This window comes from Suncus etruscus, chromosome 11 (assembly GCF_024139225.1).
Source record: "Suncus etruscus isolate mSunEtr1 chromosome 11, mSunEtr1.pri.cur, whole genome shotgun sequence".
NCBI classification, from domain to species: domain Eukaryota; kingdom Metazoa; phylum Chordata; class Mammalia; order Eulipotyphla; family Soricidae; genus Suncus; species Suncus etruscus.
This window is the reverse complement of record NC_064858.1, coordinates 94272770-94290891: the sequence shown is the minus strand read 5'-3', so window position 1 is coordinate 94290891 and position 18122 is coordinate 94272770. Positions and strand designations below refer to the sequence as shown.

Below are 18122 nucleotides of genomic sequence, written 5' to 3'. Positions count from 1 at the left end.
AAAAAACAAAAACAAACAAAAAAACACGTTAATGCTACTCGCTCACCATATATTTTATTGGCAATTTCCAATAGTGTAAGATATATATCATTTAATAAAGCAGATTAAATACTTAGCATCTAGGTTATAAATCTCTGCAGCAAGATTCCTCTTAATTACATAAAGCATTTTTCAGATAATGAGCAAGAAGCTCACTTTAAAACCCTACTGCTCAATTGAAAAATAATAAAAATACTTAAAGCTTCCTTAAAAATGTACGTTTGGGGCTGGAGTAATAGCACAGTGGTAGGGCATTTGCCTTGCAAGCAGCCAACCAGGGACGACGGACCAGGGTTTGATCCCCAACATCCCACAAGGCGCCCCGAACCTGCCAGGAGCAACTGTTCTGAGCACAGAGCCAGAAGTAACCCCTGAGCATGCCAAGTGTGGCCCAAAACCCAGAAGTAAAAATAAAATAAAACTGTAGTTTCATTCCCACTGGAACAAATATAACAGAAAAAAATATATATTTAAAAGTTAAAAAAAAAGCAGAACGAGTTTTTACAACTTACAAGATAAAGGAAAAATTACGCTTTAAAGTAGTAATAAAAAAGGACCACTTTAACCTGCCAGTTTTGAAACTGCAAATCATTTACTTTAAAAAAAAAATTATTCTGGGGGGCGGAGCAGTAGCATAGTGGCAGGGCCATTTATTTGCCTTGCACGCGGCTCACCCAGGACAGACCTGGCTTCGATCCCAGATGTCCCATATGGCCCCGCGAGCCATGAGCGATTTCTGAGTGCATAGCCAGGTGTAACCCCTGAGCATCACTAGGTGTGGCCCCAAAAAAACAAAAAAAATTATTTTATATTTTTATATATTTGCATTATATTATATACAGAGCCCTCTCTTCCATCATATGTTAATTACATTCTCAAAAACCTTAATAATAATACATGATTCCTAATTGTTACATGACTATATATTTGTACTACCTTGTCTTTAATTTTACTAAGCTTTATAGGTTATTCACGACATTTCTAGGTCTTCATGCATTGATTTGCTTCACTCTCCATATTCTTCATAATTTTCAGGATAATAACAGTACAGAATATACTTCTATTAGAAAGCAATCTAGCAGAGTGGTTAAGGGTCATTATCTGAATGCAATATTGCCTCTGTGCTTACTAGCTACATGACCCTGGGCAAGTTATTTAACTTCCCTCTCAGACTCACCTATAAAATGGGATAAGTACTCACCTCATAAAGATTAAATAACAATTAGTCAGCTCAGCACCTGTCACAGAGGGTTAGCAGTTATTAGTACTATGTGTCAAGTACTGAGTCAAGTATTTTATAATCATTATTTAATTCTCATAACTCTATTTACAGATGAAGATACTGAAGTTTATGGTGGTTCGGCTCCTTGCCTTTAGTTAAAAACAAACCAAAAAAAAAAACAAACAGTAAGCAGAAGAGACACTACGCAAACCCAGGTGCGCCTCCTCAAATCTAATAGAGATTTGTGCTCTATATGCCACTGTTTCCTTCAACAGGCACTACAGATATAAGCTTGTGAAATTCGCAATTTTAAATTATGAAAATTTTAAAATATTCTAGAGCTGATTCCCAAGAACAGTTTCAGAGAATAGATATTAATTTCACTAATCATGAAAAGATATATAAACCCACGGGCTCCCAGAAATAGGAAAACTCTTTCCTTCCATAAAGAGGAAAAGTCAAGTAGTTAACATAGGAATTACTTTGAAAAACTTCACTAAGTTTGCTTTTGAATAAGTTTTCATTCAAGAATGAGGAGAACAACTATTTTCCAAAATATGTCTGTCTCCATGCACTATCGATACCAAGCTTTGGATATTTTTGGTAGTCTAATAACTTAAAAAAACAAAAATGTAAACACAAAACAAAAACCTTTGTACACACACAGGTGCACAGTTAAAGGTGATTCACTCACCTTCAATCCAATTATGTAACTTCATGGCCTGCAGGACTGACTTCAACTTTGAACAATTCACACAATAAGCTCCAAATGAAACACAACTGTTCCCTATAGTACCGTCCCCAACTTAATTTTTAGTACCTCTCATCCTGTCCAAGGTATCTCTATTCTTAGTCATCCGTAATCACAACCAGACTACAATCTTTTCTTTTCTCCCCCTTGTTCTCTGCATTCAGACCACCACAAAGTATTTTATTTCCTTCTTCAAATGATTCTCTCAGTTGCAGAGCTTACTGTAGCCCTCAAATTCCTTCATTTTGTCATTCCCTGACTGCTTCGTTTCTGCACTCTGCTCCTCTCCATTCCTGTCACTCCAACATCTATACCACCATCTGTTTCTTTAAAGATCAGTCTGATCATGCCAGTCCTTTGCTTTTAAAACTTCCATGAATATCCTTTGTTCAGTGTAAAGAATAAAGTACCATATTTGCCGGCGTATAAGACGACCCCCTAATTTTGCAGTTAAAACATAGGTTTAGGCCTATATTCGCTGTATCAGACAGAACCTTCCTGTGCTGCAACTGCACCTTTCACAGTAAGCCAATCACAACAAGCAAAGGTTCAAAGGTTCTACTGTAATAGACTTCCTCTCTGACTCTGGCCAATCTGAGCAGGCTTTTTACAGTGTAGATTCGAGTCCAGAACATTGTCTAATTTGCATGCACAAACAGCCTGCTTGGATTGGCTGAGTTAGAGAGGCGGTCCGAGCAGCCTGGCAGTGATTGGTGCAGGATCGAGTTGGAAAATTCGTTTTGTGGCAATATTCAGACAATTTTCATTTAGCAGCACATTGAAACATTTTTTGGGATATATTCAGCGTATAAGACGACCTCCGATTTTCCGTTGACTTACTTTTGTTTCAAAAGTCGTTTTATACGCCGGAAAATACGGTACACAGTTGGAGTAAGAAATTTTCCCATTTGAGACTGATTCAATTCAGCAATCCCTCCCTTTATTAATCTGGCACTTATCAGATAGTATATGATTCTTAACTATTTCCTGTAACTATTATGAAGAAGTGATAGGTTATTTTTTTGTAACCTTGTCAGTATCATGTATTAAGGTTTTAAGTCAGACACTGAGCATGTAGAAATAATTTTAGTAGATGAGTTATAGTTAGTCCATCTACATTGAGCTCTAATATATGATATGTATTCAACAAATATTTACAGATGAAAGCAATTGTGCTAAGGATAGCAAGGTAACTTCCATCTACAAAGAAGTCTGTGTCAAACTACTTTATTTACATTATCTCACATAATGTTTAAAGACACCATGAAGCAATTGAGTAGTAAAGTCATGTGTCAGGTACAAGAGAGAAAAAAAGAGGGCCAGGGAAATAACACAAGCAGTAACGAACAAGTCTAGGTTGTTCAAGGTCTTGATTTTAATCCCAGCACCACATAGATTTTTACTACACATCTCCCTGAGGGCTGCTGGGCATGATCGCAATTGTAAAATAAAGTTATCATCATTTCTTTAGTACTTTCAATACACTGACAACCCCTTTCTTCAATAAACTTTCAAAATTTCTGTGTTTCCATTCTACTGTTTTCATTTATGCCCACTACCTTTTTAAAATATTGATGGTCTCTGGAATTCTTATCTTTGATCACATTTCATTCACAATTTTCATAAACAATTTCATTATCTCCTAATACCCCTCAACTTTAATGTGTATCTTAGCTTTGTTCTCAAGTTCTAAATTTACCTAACTTTTCATAAGTTTTATCCTGCTACCCCAAAGTAGAATATTCTTGTTGTAATTTGGTAGGTTATTCCGGGGGATTGGGGGAGAGGTGTCTGTGAAAATGCTATTACTTTTAGTTTTCTGTAAAATCGTTAAGCATTCCCTCTCCCAAAATAACCTTTCAAATCATGCCAAATGGGAACATTCCAATTTTGGATATCAAAGGAAACAATATCTTCTATCAGGGGTCCTCAAACTTTTTAAACAGGGGGCCAGTTCGCTGTCCCTCAGACCATTGGAGGGTCTGACTATAGTAAAAACAAAACTTATGAACGAACTCTTATGCACACTGCATATATCTTATTTTGCAATGAAGAAACAAAACAGATACAGATACAATATGTGGCCCGCGGGCCATAGTTTGAGGACCACTGTATGGTCTGTACTCAATAGATTTCCTTTAATCTTGATTCCATCCTTCCATATGTACTCCACCTAAAGCTCATGCTAGAAATCTTTAATTTGCCAAGATTCCTTTGCTTCTTCTTCCGATCAAGTCTCAAACCACTGTCCACTATTTTTTTTACCAAAGCCCTGTACTACTTGGTACTTTCCTATGTCTTTAAATCAATCTTTTTCTCTCCTTTACCACTAGATTAGTTTTTTTTTGGTTGTTTCTTTTAAATTGTACTCACTTTATTTAAAGATCATGGACTAATAGTTTATCATAATACAGTGTTTACAAGTGGGAGCAAAATTATTAAAGAGAAGAAAGTAAAAAGAGAAGTAAAAAGAAGAGAGTACAGTGGCAAGAAAATTTGTGAAAATTATTATATCTATAATGAGGTCATTAAGTCATTGTCAGAATGCTTAGTTGGTCAGCTCTTGTTGCTGGTTGACCATTCTATTAGTTCATCTGTTACTGAACATTAGGTGACTTCAGATACACATTGGCATCTACACTGGTGTGTTCTTCCTACGATGACAAGTATTAAACAAAAATGGAGTTGTCTTGCAGTCCAGGAATTCCAAACACTGCTAATACTGTGGCTTTTGTAGGGTATGTTTTCAGCTGCCAGGTCTTCCTGAACCATTCTATTATTTGGCGGGAAGGGGGCCAAGTCCAGGCAGTACTCAGGGATCAGCCCCGGTGATCAAGGTGTGGCAGAATTGAACCCAAGTGGGTCACATGCAAGGAAAGCTTGCCTCCCGTAGTACCCTGGGCCCTAAACAACTCTGGTGCCTAAACAGCCTTATAATAGATGTGTGCTTCTAGACTAACTTTCAGAGTAATATTTTTAAAACACAAATGCATATGATAGTATCTATGAATTTTTGAATAGTGATCTTTTGATTTACAGATCACTATTCAATATTTCTCTAAAAATACTGTCTTTTGCAATTAAAAATATTTTAAATAATAATCATATGACCACAAGAAGGTCAGTGTATCTTCTTTTGGTGAATTGTCAGAAACTAGTATGACCACTAGCTAATCAAACCTTGCAATGGTTTGGGAAGGCAACTTACAAAGTTTAAATTATACCAAGCAGGTACAAAAAGAACTTGAGAGTTACTCTACTCAATTCCCTACTTTTATAGATGAGTAGAAGATGTCTCACAATAACATTTTTTAATGAAAAGTAATTTAATAAGACCAGGATAGTGAAAAATTTCCAAAGACCAAATGATTAAGAACTTTTTTAAAAGTTATTATAATATACGTAACTTAAGTGTTAACTAATAAAAATTTACTAAAGCTTACTCTCATATACAACCTACAATCTGCTGGCAATAGTATTACTCAAAGTACAACTCTTCCCTTCAGCACAGTGTTAGAAACACTATGGTTAAGAGCTGCATTATAGTTTACCACTATATGAAAAAGGTCTCAGAGCACATAAATCAGGGGTCTCAAACTCAATTTACTTGGGGGCTGCAGGAGGCAAAGTCGGGGTGACTTTGAGTGCAAAGTCAGTAGTAAGCCTTGAACACTGGGGGGGGGGGTAACCCAAACAACTAAAACTAAACAAAACAAAAAATGATTCCTCGAGGGCAGGGCCACAAAATGTTGTATGGAGGGCCGCAAACGGCCCACGGACCGCGAGTTTGAGACCCCTGACATAAATGAAAATAATTTTCCGTTAAGTGTGCAGATTAATTGAACTAGCAAATACTTCTTTCCAATAGGGTACACAATAGTTCATATAATGTATATAATGCATTCAAAAATTATTACACTGATTCAAATATATCAATTTCTTGTGTATTTAGTAAAACTAAAAATTAAATAGGTATAAAATGGGCTATCACTTACATTTCACTTTACACAGATTGTATATAGTTTACCAGAAATACAAAAAAAGTTTTGTTTTTGGATCACACCCGGCAGTACTCCTGGCAGGCTTTGCCCGGGGGACCATATGGAAAACCAGAATCGAACCATGCATGGTCTGTCCTGGGTAGGCCCCATGAAAGGCAAATGTCCTATCATTATGCTATCTCTCCAGCTCCAGAAATACAAATTTTACCTACACTTCCGAATAATACTGGATATGATTTCAACAAACTATCTAGAGTTTGTTCCTTAAACAAATCCCACACAAACTCCCTTTTATTCCCATTTAATATATGTGAATGAGGCTTTAAAGGTATTTTCAGAAATCCTAGAACTTTCAGTCTCTACTGCTTAGTCATTATTCTATTATCCAGAAAATTCCATATTTATCATTTCTTAATACAACACTTTAGTGTTACATGTGTAAATCTGAGCAGCCCTAATCTTTCCTAGTATATTTGGAATTTAGTTTCTAAGATGATTGACTACTTTCTTACCAGTAAGAAGTTATGAAAGTCATTTTCAGAATTGTGTTCACGGATAATTCTGTATGAAATCCTCACAAATATTCATTTTTCTTAATCCTAACAAAAGTACCTTCTTCTTTTGAAAAAATGTAACAAACGTAATCAAAGTAGTATTAAGAAAATGAGAGGCCGGAGAGATAGCATGGAGGTAGGCCTTGCATGCTGAAGGACAGTGGTTCGAATCCCAGCATCCCATATGGTCCCCCGAGCCTGCCAGGAGTGATTTCTGAGCATAGAGCCAGGATTAACCCCTGAGCGCTGCCGGGTGGGACTCAAAAACGAAAAAAAAAAAAAAGGAAAAGAAAATGAGCTTTACAGTTAAAGAAGTTTAAAAACAAATCTTAATCCTATCACCTGTTCAATTCTAGGTGCATTTTTTGAGTCTCATCATACTCATCTGCAAAATGAGTTGTGGGAAAAATTTAATGAGACAGAAATTTGAAGACTTTAGTTACTAGAAAAGGGTCAAGCTAGATCATAGTTTACATTTTTAAAGAAACCAACAGGCTCCATTGAAAGGTTATGCCATTTAACTTATGCGACCATTACTAGTTTAACTTCTAGAGTGACCTTATTCCTTTTTCCACAGTATAGGGCAGGACACAGTATATCACTCTTGCTTTCAGGGAACCAACTGAAGTGCTAAATTTCAGTTATCTGTTATCTATGTTAATCAATTCATATAAAAAGATCTATTATTTGACTATTTCAGAACTGGTCATATTCAAATCAAAGTTCACTGCTTGTTTGTTTTTTGTTTGGGGGCCACATGTGGTGGGACACAGGGATTATTCCTAGCTCTGCCCTCAGGAATCACTTGGAGGACCATAGGGGATGCTGAGGATTGAATCAGAAAGCTGCATGCAAGGCAAATACACTACCTGCTATACTATTCTTGACTCTACCCTTATCTGATTCTGGAAATGGCATCATTCACTCCGTTTTGAGATAAAATATATAAGCCAATCTTTTAAATGCAAATGATAACAGTGAATTCATGTTCAGTGGAAAGGTAAAAAGTTTTGAGAGGAAGGACTTAATGCTGAGAAATTACTTATTCTGCAGTCCATCATGCAGGAACTATACCTCCGTATACTGTCCAGACATTATTTTAGTATTATTAGTTTTAGTTTAGGGAGAAAAACCCAAACTCTTGCTCAAAGTAACCTAACCACTTGGACCTTGCTCAACTCAAAGCCTTTCGTTTTTTGTTCCTCTCTACCCAAAATTCTCTCCTGTTTGGAGGAGTGTCTTCCTCCTGGCTGCTTCAGGTCTCACCTCAACGATACCTCTTCCATCACCATCATTCTGTAATAGTTACTTGAAACTACTCCAGGCAGGAGAGAGAGTACAAAAGGGTAAAGCTCCTTCCTGCCTTGCCCGTGATGAACCCAGGTTTGAACCTGGCACAGCTTATGGTACCTAAAGTTTCCTGGGGTGTTCCCGGAGCAGAGTCAGAGTAGGCCTAGAGCACTGCAGGGCTCGGTTCCCCAAAAATGTGTGTCTATCAATATACATAATAAAATAAAATTAGAATATCAACTATGCACCTTTATTTCCTTCACAGAACAAAATATGATCTTTACTTATTTTTATCATGTGTTAAATAAAGGGAATTTTTGCCACCGGTCTGTTGAATGCTGAGTACTACAGATGCTGGCTGCAGGAATGAATGAATGAACACGCCTACCTAGTCAAACTCCTGCCCGGTCCTCCTTTACTTTTTCACTGAAGGGCTCTAGTTTGCAAAATCAATTGAGAAGCGAGTCTCCTTGTTCTCTCCCTCACATTACAGATAGTACAAAAGTATCAATAAACACACTGACTACCACGAAGCATGCAACCAGAAGATGAAGAGCTCTGAAAAGGCCTTCCAAAAACAAAAGTCAATTTGAGCGGAAAGAAAAAAAAAAAAATCACTGCGCTATCAGGCAGGTCCCGTTATCAAAATACTTCCAAACTGTGGAGTATGCGGCACCTGCAAGCTTCTAATGTTATTCTTAAGGCTCAAACAAAGATGTAAAACACTTGTAGGTACATTTTACTAAAAAAAAGGCAAGCTGCCAGTTGTTTTTGAGGGGGGGGGGAGAGAAAGGGGCAGGGGTAGTTTTTTTTTTTTTAAGACGTTTCTGACTTTCCAACACATGACAGTGGCAAATGCAAAAAAAAAAAAAAAAACCTGCCACTGGGTTTTTCACGGGAGGGATGCAGTCAACACAGGGATGCGTGCCTTTCAAAGACTCCAAATGCCCTCCAGCTGTGGCATTCATCGTTTCACCAACTAAGCCTGATATTCCTGCAAGGAGTCACCCAGCACCGCCAGGCCAGCGGGGAAGACAAGACAGGCGGGCAGGCATGCATCCCAACTGCAGGCAAACTGCACAGCTTTGTTCGCCAGGTCTACCAAGCGAAGCGATACTTACTGCCCAGCCCTCCGTCGTCGGCCACGCCGGTCCCTCCTCGCATGCCCAGATACGTCAGCCCCAGGATCAGGAAGAAGAGGCAGGCGGCCGTGAGGAGGAACATGGACAAGTAGTGGGCGCTGAAGGGCCCGGTGGGGGACACCTCGTCGCGCTTGAACTGCTGCAGGAGCTCCTCCTCGGGCTCGGCCAGCTTGGGCTGGCCGTAGGGGGCGGCTTTGGGGGGGTGCGCGTGGTTGGACCCCGTGTGATTGGCGTGGTTGAGCCTGAGGACACCTGAAGAAGGAGAAGAAGAAGGAGCAGAAGCAGAAGGAGGAGGAGATGTCGCTGCTGCTGCAGCTGCTGCAGCTGCTGACGGTGCTGCTGAGGCCGTCACCCCAGGAGGGAGGAGGCTGTTGCCGAAACTCCGGGGTGCCTCCAAGCCGACGTGGTTGCTGCTGCTTTTCCCCAGGGGGGCCGGGTCCGAGGAGGAGGAGGACGAAGAAGAGGAGGAGGAGGAAGAGTCCGTGTCTGAGATCTTGGGGGGCCCGAGCAGCAGCGAGCCGGGGGGCAGCTTCTTGACGCTGCCCCGAAAGCGGGGCAGCGGGGGGCCGCCGTCGAGGGCTTCGCAGGCGGCGACTCCCCGCTCCAGCAGCAACGCCGTGGTGGCCGCCGCCGCCGCCGCCGCCGCCCCGTCGCTGCTCCTGGGCGGCGCGATCGCCGCGCGCGGGGGGTCGGGGCCGAGCAGCCTGGCGTGAGCCCGACGGGGCCGGGCCCGGCTGAGGCTCAGGCTGACGGGGGGCTCGCCCTGGAGGCCCGCCGCGGCGCCGCCGTCCTCCGAGCCCTCCTCCTCCGAGTCCGAGTAGTCGCGGCGGCCGCTGCTGGGGGGCGGCCGGCTGCCGTTGACGGCGCGCAGGGGCGGCGGCGGCGGCGTCGTCGTCGTCGTCCAGCCGCGGGGCTCCTCCTCCGGCTCGGACCCGGACCCGGCGGCGCAGCGGGCGTCCTCGCCAACCCGGGCGCCCCACCACGCCGGGGAGGCGCCGGGCCCGGCGTCGGCGTCGGCGTCCGACTCGTCCGAGCTGAAGCCCAGCAGCGCGAGCGCGGGCGCCGAGGGCGGGCTCGGGGCCGAAGCCGAAGCCGAGGCGGCGTCGCCCCCCGCGGGGTTGTTGTGCCCGTGGCGCGGCTTGCTGCCGCCGCGGCCCCCCGGACGCTGCTGCTGCTGCTGCGGCTGCTGCTGCTGCCGCTGCTGCTCCTCATCGCGCAGCTTCTTCAGCCTCTTGAGGTACACCGGCCGCGTGCTCTCCGTCACCGGCCCCGGCGACAAGCCGTAACGCCGCAGCTGCGCGAACAGCTCCTCATCCGAGAGCTGCTGAGGCGCTGTGGGAGCCGTCGCGGTCGCGGTCGCCGCCGCCGCCGCCATTTTCTTTCTCTCCAGGGTGTTTTACAAGCGCCGCGCGCGCCGCCGGAAGTGACGCGCCCGCCCGCCCGCCCGAGACCCTGAACTCGACCGTTCCGCCTCGCGCCGCCCCGCCCCTCTTTGGCCGGCCACGCCCCCCAGGCCGCCCGGCAGCCAATAGGAAGCGCGGGAGGCGCTCACCTGAGCGGGAAAGGGGTGGAGGGAGGGGGGGGATAAAATGCCACCTGGGCGCCGCGCTCGTGCGAGAGACGCCCTCCCGCTCCTGAGAGAAGGGCTCGTCGGCTTCGTTTACGCTCGCCTCGCCTCGCCTCGCCTCGCCTCGCCTCGCCTCACAGCGCCACGCTCGCGCCGGCAGGCCGTCCCCCGCCTTCTCCTCCTGAGCTGCTCCTCACGGCGCGTCCGTGCGGCTTCTCGCACACCTTGACCTCTTCTCACGCCCTCTTGGATCAGCGGGAGGAGTAAAAGAAAAAAGAAGGAAGGAAGGAAGGGAAAGGAAGAGAGAGGAAGGAAAGAAAAGAAAGAGAAAGAAATAGAGAGGAAAGACAGGAAAGAAAGAAAGAAAGAAAGAAAGAAAGAAAGAAAGAAAGAAAGAAAGAAAGAAAGAAAGAAAGAAAGAAAGAAAGAAAGAAAGGAAAGACAGAAGAAAGGAAGGAAGGAGAGAGAAAGGAAAGAAAGAGAAAAAGAGAGGAAAGAGAAGGAAGGAGAAAGGAAAGAAAGAAAGAAAAAGAGGAAAGACAGAAAGAGGAAAGACAGAAGAAAGGAAGGAAGGAGAGAGAAAGGAAAGAAAGAGAAAAAGAGAGGAAAGACAGAAAGAAGAAACGAGAGAGAAAGGAAAGAAAAAGAGGAAAGATAGAAGAAAGAAAGGAAAGAAAGAAAAAGAGGAAAGACAGAAAACGAAGAAAGGAAAGAGAAAAAGAGGAAAGAGAAGGAAGAAAGGAGAGAGAGAAAAAGGAAAGAAAGAAAAAGGGGAAAGGCAGAAGAAAGGAGAAAGGAAAGAAAGAAAAAGTGGGGAAAGAAAAAGAGAGAAAAGACAGAAGAAAGGAAAGAAAGAAAAAGAGGGAGGAAAGACAAGGGAGGGAGGGAAGGAAGGAAGGAAACCCCAAGACTGGAAGTTCACCGATTTCTCTCTCACCGGATTCTCCAGGCCCAAAGAGGGCCTGTGAGACAAGAAGGAATGAGGAGAAGCCAGCCCCCCCTTGGCTTTATTTTCCCCCTCAGAACTCTTCATGGGTTCTTGCTCTTCTTCACTCGAATCCCTCGCCTGCAAAAGCCAAGTGAGAGATTTTCTTTCTCTCTCTTGAGAAGCAATGGCACCTTGAGAAACTCTATCAGGCGCCTGACTAATTGTACTGTATTCCGTGCTAACGCTTTTCATACATTTCTCCATGGGTGACAAGATGATTTTATTTCCAACCCCCCCCCCCCCACTTTTTTTTGGAATCTATCACCTCCCATCGCTCGTCATTTATTTTGAGGGGCTATTTAGAAGGAGCTTTCCTTCCCTTCCATTGTTCACTTGGTTCATCGCTTCATTCCAGGACAATGAGACCACAAGCTCACCCTACATCTTTTCTTTTTCTAAGCATTCTCCAACCCATAAGAACTTCTGGAAGTATTTTGTATTTCTTTGTGACTTTCGTTGATGGACTTGCTTATGAGCTCTGGAACTGGAAACTCCATCCACGAAAACCTGGCTTCTGTTTGGGGCAACCTCTTTGCCCTGTCATACCTGCCAGTGCAAGTTGAATCCACATTTGTTGAGCTAATTTAAGTGGCTGCAGAGCTGGGAGAGGATGAGATAAATGTTTTGACAGGAGGGCAGAGGCAGTTGAGAGAGAAAAGCCTTCACATCAACTCCTGACAGTTAAAAGTTTTATCACTCCCCCCCTTATCTCCAGAATTGGTAGTGAACTCAAGGTAGAATTTACCCAATTTGGTCGTTATTCTTCCTCAAAACACCTACGTCTGACACTTACTGAGTTAAGCACTACAAGGCAGTACCTAGCACTGTATCTTGCACACTAGATTTTTTTTTTTTTTGGTCAAATGAATTGTTTTCTATTACGTTATATACAGGAAAATATTAGTAAAAAGCATAGATGCTTGTATTTTATTATCTTAATTTAATAGCAGAATAATGCTCTGTAATCAGAATTTTCAATTTTTCCATCAAAAGTTTACCTTATTTAAAAAAAAAGGATATGATGGGAAACTGTCTTTAAAAAAAATGATCCTAACTCTAAGACAGGCATGTAAAAAAAACTTTCAGTGTAGTAAATTTTAGTCAGTATGATGACAATGAGCCAGAATTTATTACTAAAAAATGTCTGGGTGGGGAATCAAAGCATTACTCACCGGACCTGTGTCTTTGTATAGCAGAATAGTTATGCTGTGAGTTTGGGAGTTAAACTGAAAGGAATATGGGCCCAACCCTGTCTTCATTCTTAGTTCAATACTTGTTCCACACATGTCTGGCTCCTCAGGTAGGAATTACAGACGTCTATTGGTTCAGACTCGGATTTTCACAAGCCTTTAAATACCTAAAAGGGTCCAGGAAGATGACTCAAAGGGCTGGAATGCATTCTTTGAATATGAGAGCTCCGTTAGATTGTCCACACATGGCCCCCAGAGCACTGAGCAGGCAAATACCTACAAGAATCGTTAGACTACTCAATCTATTGCCTGACACGTTGAACAGTGTATTTAATCCAAGTCTTAGTTTCTGTATAAATAAAAAGGATACTATATTTTCATCAGAAAGCTAGTAAGTGATAGTTCATCTGCATATAGCTAAGCAAAACACATATGTGCACTCTATAAATGGTGACCAGGAACATAAAATCAAGCATATATGTTTTGGTAGCCTGGCTTCTAAGAATAAGTAATAGAAATTAAAAAATATGCCACTGCATTGACATTAATAGAAGTAGTTAGACTTGCCTGACACAATCATATTTTAAAAGTTACTGAAGATTAGTGTTTCAGCAGTCTTAGTTCTTGGTTATCCTGACCTATAGGGGGTTTGGGTAGCATGAAGAATGAACAAGGAATCAGAGTTCTCCAATTATGGGATTTGGGATTTAGGGCAAGTATTAAGCACTGAGAACCTTATTTTTTAAAAATCATATAGCCTTCCCTTCATTGGTACATGATTAGTATTCAGTAAGTATTTTTTACCTTCCAAGACTTTGATCAGGGGAAAGATTTCTGATGGCTTCCCAAAGAAGAGACCATTTCTTCCTCTACCTGTTTTTAATTATCTCTTCATAAATCCTGTTCCTCAAATGGCATGCACATTACACATTATTAATACCTCAATCCTTCAGGTTCTCCATAACGTATTAATCACCATGGTGCCTGACATAGTCACAGTATCAGCTTCTATTAAAGGACAATTCTAAATACTTATATGAAGTCTGCATTATATTTGAATAAAGATATTTTAGGTATTATTTTAGTTTTATAATGTCCTTTTTTATAAGTATTAGAAATATTTGAATTTTTCTTACAAATAATTTTGTTTTGTTTTAATTAGGCTTTCTTTTCTTTTCTTTCAGGGGTTACTCCTGGCTTTATGCTCAAAAATTGCTCCTGGCAGGCTCGAGAGACCATATGGGATGTCGGGATTCAAACCACCATCCTTCTGCATGCCAGGCAAACACCTTACCTCCATGCTATCTCTCTGGCCCCTAGACTTTATTTTCTATTGAGGTGAAACTTCTATACATAAAGCCTACCACTATACAGTGTACCATTAAGTGGAATTTAGTACATTTACAATGTTGTGTAACCGTCGCCTTTAGTTGCAAAATATTTTCAACACTCCCAGAGGAGCTTCCATATTCATAAATCAGTCATTTCTTGTTTCTCTCTTCAGCCCCTGGCAAACACATTTTTCTTTCTATCTCTGTGACTATAACTGCTCTTGAAATTTAATATAAATGGAGTCATACAATGATGCGACTTCTTGTTCAGACTCCTTTCACTTAACATAATTTTCTGAGTCCATTCACGTTGTAGCATGTATAATTACTTCATTATTTTTTATGGCTGATAATATTTCATTGTATATACCACATTTTTCTGGGTTGTCTCCTCCTTATTATTATTGCAAATAATACTACAACCAGGAACACTGCCATTTCTATTTTCTAGTCAGTACCTGTTTTTCAGACCAATGCCTGTTTTCAAGGATTTTTTTTTTAATTCTTTAGGTTTGTTGTGGGAACAGAGAGATAGTGCGTGTTTGGGGCACTTGCTTTGCACTGAAACTAACCCAGGTTCAATCCCTGACATCGTTTATGGTTCCATGATCCATGAGCACAGAGCCATAAGTTAAATCCTGAGTACAGCCAAGTGTGACCTCCAAATAATGTAAAAATGTTAAAAAGATGTTTCTAGGAAATAAAGATAGATGGTATGGCAAGTCTATTTAACTTTTGTGGGCTTGAGCGATAGCTCAGCAGTGAGGCATTTGCTTTGCATGCAGCCAAAACAGGATGGACCCCAGTTCAAATCCCGGCATCCCATATGGTCCCCAAATCTGCCTGGAGAGACTTCTGAACGCAGAGCCAGGAATAACTCCTGAGTGCCACCGGGTATGACCCCCAAAAATCAAACAAACAAACAAAACAAACAAACAAACAAAAAAAACCCTGCTAATCCAGTTTTTGACTATATGGATGGATGCCCTTGATTTGGCAGCTTGATATATTTTCCTCTTTGAACTGACACTCAAGCCATACATAACAAATGTCTGGAGCTCAACTACATATATTTAATCAATCACCTTTTAATGAAAATAAATTTCCTAACTTTATTTTCATGTGCCTCTTGTTAGTCTGATGTGCACCTTTTTAGATTTGAGGAATACCATAAATTCCTCTGAGAATTCAAGGAAAGAGTGTATTAGTCCTCATCTTATTTTTGTTTAATAAGCTACAACCTGCAGTTTTGGAGGTAAATGTTTAGCAAGTGGTATGGGAATCAAACTTAGGATCATGCACTTTCTTGCATGTACCACCACTTGAGTCTCTAGTCTTCATCTTTCACAAGTTTCAACACCGATACTCAGAGAAATTACTCAACTTAAAAAAGTCACAGAAGATACTGAAGTTTATGACCTCAGAGTTCAAGTTCTGGGGGCTGGAGTGACCGCATAGCAGATAGGGCACTTGCCTTACGCACCGCTGCCCTGGAGTCATTCTCTACCACTCCATCAGGTTCTCCAGGCACTGTCAGGAGTAATTCCTGAGAACCAGGAGTAATCTCTAGCCACCATTGGGGTGTGTCCCCCAAAACAAACAAAAAATAAAGTTATATGTACAAAAACTTAATTCCCCCTTTTCTTACGCCCCTTAAAGAAGTATACAAGTTGATGATAAAGAGAACAAAAGCTTTCATAGTTAACCTATTTCGTAGTTATGTTGCTACACGCAGCAACTAGAAAGAAAACTCAGATATAAAAAACTGATTATATCATTTAACCTTTAGCAGATCAAAGAAGTAACACAAATAATAATGATGTTATCACTTACCTTCTCTTAAGGCACCTTAGGATGTATTCACTAGTTTTGATCTACAAAGTTCCTGATGTTTGTTTTTCTTTTTAATTGCTCGCTTTTATTCAACACTAACATTTCTTTTAAGGAAGAAACCAGAATAAACAGGCTGAAAATACAACAGAGTATTGAGAAGTGTTGGAAAAAAAGTTTTCCTCTGTGACTTAGCAAATTAATAAGAAACCCTCTCAGAAATATTTTATTTTTCAATCTCATAAAGACAATGCAAGAAGCCAATTGCATATGACTGCTATTTATATTCTACTCTAGCTATAAAGAAGTGATAAAATATGTATACTATCATATTAGACATGAAAGGCAAAGGTCTGAAAGTTGTGAAGTTCTATCCCAACTTCATTTAAAGAATTGTAGTAATAGTTTATATTTTTATTTTGCTTCATAATTTACAAAAAGTTTCACATTATTTTATTCGATCTTTACATCAACCTTGACTTGCAACCTTTGTTTTCCTGGTTCTATGGATAAAGTTCACAGGATTCTATCATTTGTCTTGTGGGAATTAATAAGGGCTGAAATCGCAAGCCACACCTCAATTGCCTAATCTTAAATGTTCTATTCTTTCTAGCTCTCCATGGCTGTAGTACACATAATAAATCATTAATAATGAATCATTAATTTTTTGTTTAATTTCTTCATCTCTACAATGAGGATGTCAAGAATACTTGACCTCTAAGACTCTTGCTTTATATTTTTAGGGTGTAAACTCTTTTGTAAATTTATATATATATTTTTACATGTATTTTCTTTTTTATTTTTTTAAATATAATTTTTATTTTGATTATAGTGGTTTACATATTGTTGACAACAATATTTTAGGTACATATTCACATAATATCAGGGGGATTCCCATCACCAGATTATCCTCCCTACACCTCTGTTCCCATCCTACCTCCCGTATCCTCCTCCCTCACCCCAGGGCTGCTAGAATACATTTGACCTCTAAGACTCTTTAAAATAATCTAAAACCTTTTGAAAGTATGTTCTTTTACTTCATATTATAAACTTTATTAGTTGCATACATGGTTGCATTATTTTTTCTTTCTAGAATCTTTGTTCCTCAAGATAAGAATTTATATCTTTTTGAAATGTGCCCTCCCATCTCCAATTTACTGTTGAATGTGTTGAATGAAAAGTAAACTAATACCACATGTTGTAAAATAGCATTGGGACCCTTTAAGGTCTCACACATTAGGGATGGCATTTCTGTAGGATTAACCAGAAATAGAGAAATGTGAATCTACAGATTCAAAACGAAATTTAAGGAATACCCTTGCAAAGAGGATGATGCTCTAATACTTGGTTTCCTTAAGTAGCAAAAAAGCATTTTAAATCTGGTGCTTTTCTGTTCTGTATCATATGAGCAATACTGTAAACAAAGAGATCAGAATACTTTGGTTTATTATTAATTATTCATTTCAGTGCAGTACATGCAGTTTTGCTTTTTGTATGAGAACTTTATATAAAATAGCCATAGAAAACCAACCAGTTTGTGTTTTACATTCTTTTGGGCTTTGATGTTCCTCGTCTGTTCTCAGGAATTTAATCATAGACAAAGGAGACAACAGTAAGGGAAGGCCAATGTTAGTTTTTGTAATGGAATAGAAAGTTTTACCCATTCGTAGTTTATGATGAAGACTTGCTCCTAACCTGTTATTTTCTTCTAAGTGAAAATAGTTTCCATTAGCATAAGAGAATTTTTCCCTTAAAAAATCCTTTATATCGGGCCCGGAGAGATAGCACAGCGGCGTTTGCCTTGCAAGCAGCCAATCCAGGACCAAAGGTGGCTGGTTCGAATCCTGATGTCCCATATGGTCCCCCGTGCCTGCCAGGAGCTATTTCTGAGCAGACAGCCAGGAGTAACCCCTGAGCACCGCCGGGTGTGGCCCCAAAACCAAAAACCAAAAACCAAAAAAACAAAACAAAAAAAAAAAACCTTTATATCATCGTTGTGAAATTACAAATTCATGATTGGGTTTCAGGCATATAATGTTTTAATACCAATCCCTTAACCAGTCTCCAGCAATGCCCCTCCACCCCAATTTGCATCCCACCAGTTTGCTTTTACAAGAGGAGCTTGCCTACATTTTCCTCTAAGTATCTTATGGATTCAGGTCTAATATCTAGGTTTTTAGTTCATTTTGATTGAACTTTTGTGCATAGTGTTAAAAG

At 40.7% G+C, this 18122-nt stretch overlaps 1 protein-coding gene across 1 annotated transcript in view; it reads right to left on the bottom strand.

Moving 5' to 3' along the window:
* Positions 1-10374, bottom strand: part of LEMD3 (LEM domain containing 3) — a 69212-nt gene extending 58838 nt beyond the window's left edge. The window contains exons 1-2 of the mRNA XM_049783019.1: positions 9360-10374; positions 8979-9281 (exon numbers count right to left, since the gene is read on the bottom strand). Of these exons, the coding sequence (XP_049638976.1) occupies positions 8979-9281; positions 9360-10374 (1318 nt within the window). The remainder of the gene's footprint in view (positions 1-8978; positions 9282-9359) is intronic.
* Positions 10375-18122: the final 7748 nt, after the last annotated feature.